Source organism: Gracilinanus agilis, chromosome 2 (genome assembly GCF_016433145.1).
Source record: "Gracilinanus agilis isolate LMUSP501 chromosome 2, AgileGrace, whole genome shotgun sequence".
Taxonomy (NCBI): Eukaryota; Metazoa; Chordata; class Mammalia; order Didelphimorphia; family Didelphidae; genus Gracilinanus; species Gracilinanus agilis.
The window spans coordinates 652,269,528-652,273,412 of NC_058131.1; the positions used below are offsets into that span (position 1 = coordinate 652,269,528).

General features: G+C 37.4%; 1 protein-coding gene across 1 annotated transcript in view; it reads left to right on the forward strand.

Annotated features, from left to right (window-relative positions):
• The first annotated feature begins 748 nt into the window (after positions 1-748).
• The window catches only part of DRGX (dorsal root ganglia homeobox), a 75,319-nt gene continuing 72,182 nt past the window's right edge, over positions 749-3,885 (forward strand). Inside the window, exon 1 of the mRNA XM_044660222.1 lies at positions 749-791. Coding sequence (XP_044516157.1) covers positions 749-791 — 43 coding nt within the window. The remainder of the gene's footprint in view (positions 792-3,885) is intronic.

Sequence of the window (3,885 nt, forward strand, 5' to 3'; positions counted from 1 at the left end):
TCCAGCTCTGAAATATTGTAAAACCTCCTAATGAGATTTGTAATCACTCAAAAGAGTCTGACCTAACTATTCATGATGGAAAAAGCAAGTAGATGAAGAATGACTTTTATTTAGACTATGATATTCATACATGTACAACCCTGTAGAACTTTCCCATTCATGTGATCTCTTTTGCTTTCATAGCTTTGGCTATCATTTTGATGCTGTTGACCCCAAAATTCACATCTCTTGGCTGGACCCCCAATTTGAACTGAAAATTTTCACATAAATTTCAATCACAATTTAAGAACAAACTCAAATTCTCGAAAATTAATTTATCCTCATTTTCCTTAAACCAACTCTCTGAAATTGGATGTCAGTGTTTTGGTTTCTTAGTTGTTCAGGCTCCAAACCTGGCAATCCTTTTTGACTCTCTCATTTCAATGGTCACTTCCTTACCCTTCCAATTAGTCATTAAATCTCATCAATTTTTCCTTTTTAATATCTCCTGGTAGCATAGGGTAGTGATTGGACAGTCAGCCTGAGGCAGGATGATTTGGGTTCAAGTCCAAACTTGGACATAATATACTGGCTATGTAAATGACTTGGCATGTCATTTAATGTCTCAGTCTTCCAGACAACTCTCTTAAGACTGTATATTGGAGATCAGTTGCCAATCTGCATTGATAGAGGAAATTACCTTACTTGGAAAGTCCTTAAAAATGACATTTTACATAACATTGCATTTCTAGATCTCTCCCCAGTCAAAATGTCTCTTGCACTCATCTGCTTCCTTTCTATATCCATACAAGGTGAGTCCCTCATCACCTCACTGCCAGAACCTACATGGTTTTCCTACCTTCATTTTTCTCTTCTCTAATCCATCCCATGTACTGCTGCCAAGCAAATCTTCCTTGCATGAAGGATGGGCTCTTTCTTCCTTATTTCATATAAGAAACAGTTCTTTGCTTAAGAAACTGCTTTTTATTGCCTACTATATTAGTTTCAAATTATTTTGTTTGGCTTTAAGGTTCCTCCTTGATTTGTGACTCATATTATTTTTTAACTTTATTTCTCAGTTTTCCTCAAAACTAACTTTCCCTCCAATAATACTAGCTTCCTCTGGTCCACCCCTACTTACATCATATTCATTTCTTCCTTTTTGTCTTCACTAATGCTATTCTTCTTATTCAGAATGCCCCCTTTTCCTGTCCACCCAAATAAACTCTGAACTTGTGAAGTTTTCTCTTAACTTGTGAAACTTTCTCTAATCTACTCTAATTACAGATATTTTCTTTCTCACTATTCTATTGTACTTAGAATCATCCTCCCACTCAATTGTCCTCTAACCAGCTTGTGCATATAGGGTTTACCCCATTAAGAGGAGAAGTTCTTTGAGGACAAAAACTCTCATGTCATGTTTTTATTATATTCCTTACAGTACACAGCATAGGATTGGGTGAAGAGGAGCAGCCTAACATATATTCCTTTTGAGATGATTAGCTTGGTCCAAGTGGGTAGTGAACACATGACCTTGGTCTCAATAGTGTCCTCTTTTTACTATCTTATCTAAAGTAGTCTCCACCTGTTGGATGAAGTAGTTTACTAAAATGTTAGATTCATCACATCTATCTGTCTCTACTAGCTCCTTGCCTCCATTCAAAAGAGGTGTTAGTTAATTCCACTAAGTTATAACAGTTATGATCTTAGATCTTATGGACATTAGTAGATTTGAAAGGAATGTCTCAGACACTTACTAGTTGTATGACCCTGGGCAAGTCATTTAATCTGTTTGCCTCAGTTTCCTCAGCTGCAAAATGGAATAATTAGCACCTCCCTTGAAGGGTTGTTGTGAGAATCAAATAAGATATTTGTAAACTGCTTAGCACAGTGCTTGGCACATAGTAGGTACTTAACAAATGCTTATTCCCTTCCCTTTCCACTTCTTAGGGATATTTATGCTTCACAGGACTGCTTCTCTGCTCACTGGTTGACTGCCAATCCTTGCCACTCCAGTGTGGAAAATCTGCTTCACTACTCAAACACAGATTTTATAAGCTCTTTTAATTAACCATCACATTTTAAAGGATGTTTAGAAAGTGTTAGGTCTTAAGGTAAACAGAAATTCTCTTTAAGCTCAGACAACTGCCAAGCTCATCAAACTGACTATTTCTGGGATAAACAGGCATATCTTGGAGATAATGTGGGTTCAGTTCCAGACCACTGTAATAAAGTGAATACCTCAATAAAGCAAGTCACATGAAATTTTGGTTTCCCAGGGCATATAAAATTATGTTTATGAGGGAGCAGCTGGGTAGCTCAGTGGATTGAGAGCCAGGCCTAGTGATGGGAGGTCCTAGGTTCAAATCCGGCCTCAGACACTTCCCAGCTGTGTGACCCTGGGCAAGTCACTTGACCCCCATTGCCCACCCTTACCACTCTTCCACCTGTGAGCCAATACACAGAAGTTAAGGGTTTAAAAATTATGTTTATATTATACTCTAGTTTATTAAATGTACAATAGTATTATGTCTAAAAAACATAAATGCCTTAATTAAAAAGTACTTTATTGCTGAAAAATATTAGCCATCACCTGAGGTTTCAGTGAGTTGTAGTCTTTTTGTTGGTCTTGCTTCACTATTGATGACTGATTTAAGGTTGATCAGGTTGTGATGGCTATGACAATTTCTTGAAATAAGACAATAATGGAGTTTGCTGCATCGATTGACTCTTTTTTCCCTAGTGAGAAGCTTTTGTGGAAGTGAGAATGTCTAACAAAAAGTGTGTCTAGTCTAGAAATAAATGAGTTCAATGAAATACTTGAGTGGGGGGGTGAGCAGAGAAGAGGGAGGAGAAACACTTAAGCTAAAGAGGAAATTCTTATTAATGTCATGGTGGCCAATGAGGCATTCCCCAAAGAGTGATAACTGGAGTCTAGAAGGCATATATATTGTGGGGACTTCCCTCTTTTGAGGGCATCTGATTGCTCAAATTTCTTCAAAATGGTGGATGCCTGCTGTGGTAGAAAGTGAATGAGCCAAAGATCTTTATTAAAGAGGAGCCGGAAAAGTAGATGAATAAGTGATGGCATTTCTGAGCATTAGAAATCTGCACTTGGGATTCCAGTCAGTGAAATATGAATAGAGAAGTTAACACTAGCCAGCATTCGAGCCCTCTGCACACTTTAAATTATTTTCTTTTCTGTGCTGCTCAACATAGTTTCATTATGGCCCATTAAACAAGGATAATTAAAACAAAATATATTGGAATTGTTTATCCTGGACTTTGTAAGGAAATGAAGTTCATAATAATGTCGGTGAAAAGATGAGGACTTGCAATGGGAATGATAATTAAGTAAAAGTTCCTTTTTTGGTGGGAAGGTATAGTTTTGTAGTTTATTAACTTGCCTTATGAACTAATGACTTTAAAAATAAGATATGTTCAACTTTCATGGTTTTGGAGAAGGCAGAGGTGAGTGGAAAAGGATTGGGAAAAGATAGATGAGCCAGATGGAAGAGGGAGCTTGAATATGTCCCCCTTTGCTGCACCTTCAAAGAAGTGAACTAAAAGAATTGTAGCAACCATACACAACTCATACTCTCAGTTTGATCTGACCAACACAGACCCTTGAACTGAGTCAATTCAAGGGATAATCTGCAGAGGCACTGCCCTATTTCTGAGTAGTGTCACAATGCCATAATACTTGTCAGTACACATAAACCAATGACTTTTGCATAGTACGCTATAGGATAGTCTACTCTTTTGGCACCTTAAAAATAAATATGGCAAGGAAGGACATTTTGGCAAAATCAGAAGCAGCCTGATATCCTAAGAAAAACTGTCCCAAGTCAATTTACTTGGCAGAAACCATATAGACCCATCAAAACTCTTTTTCTTTCTCTTTCT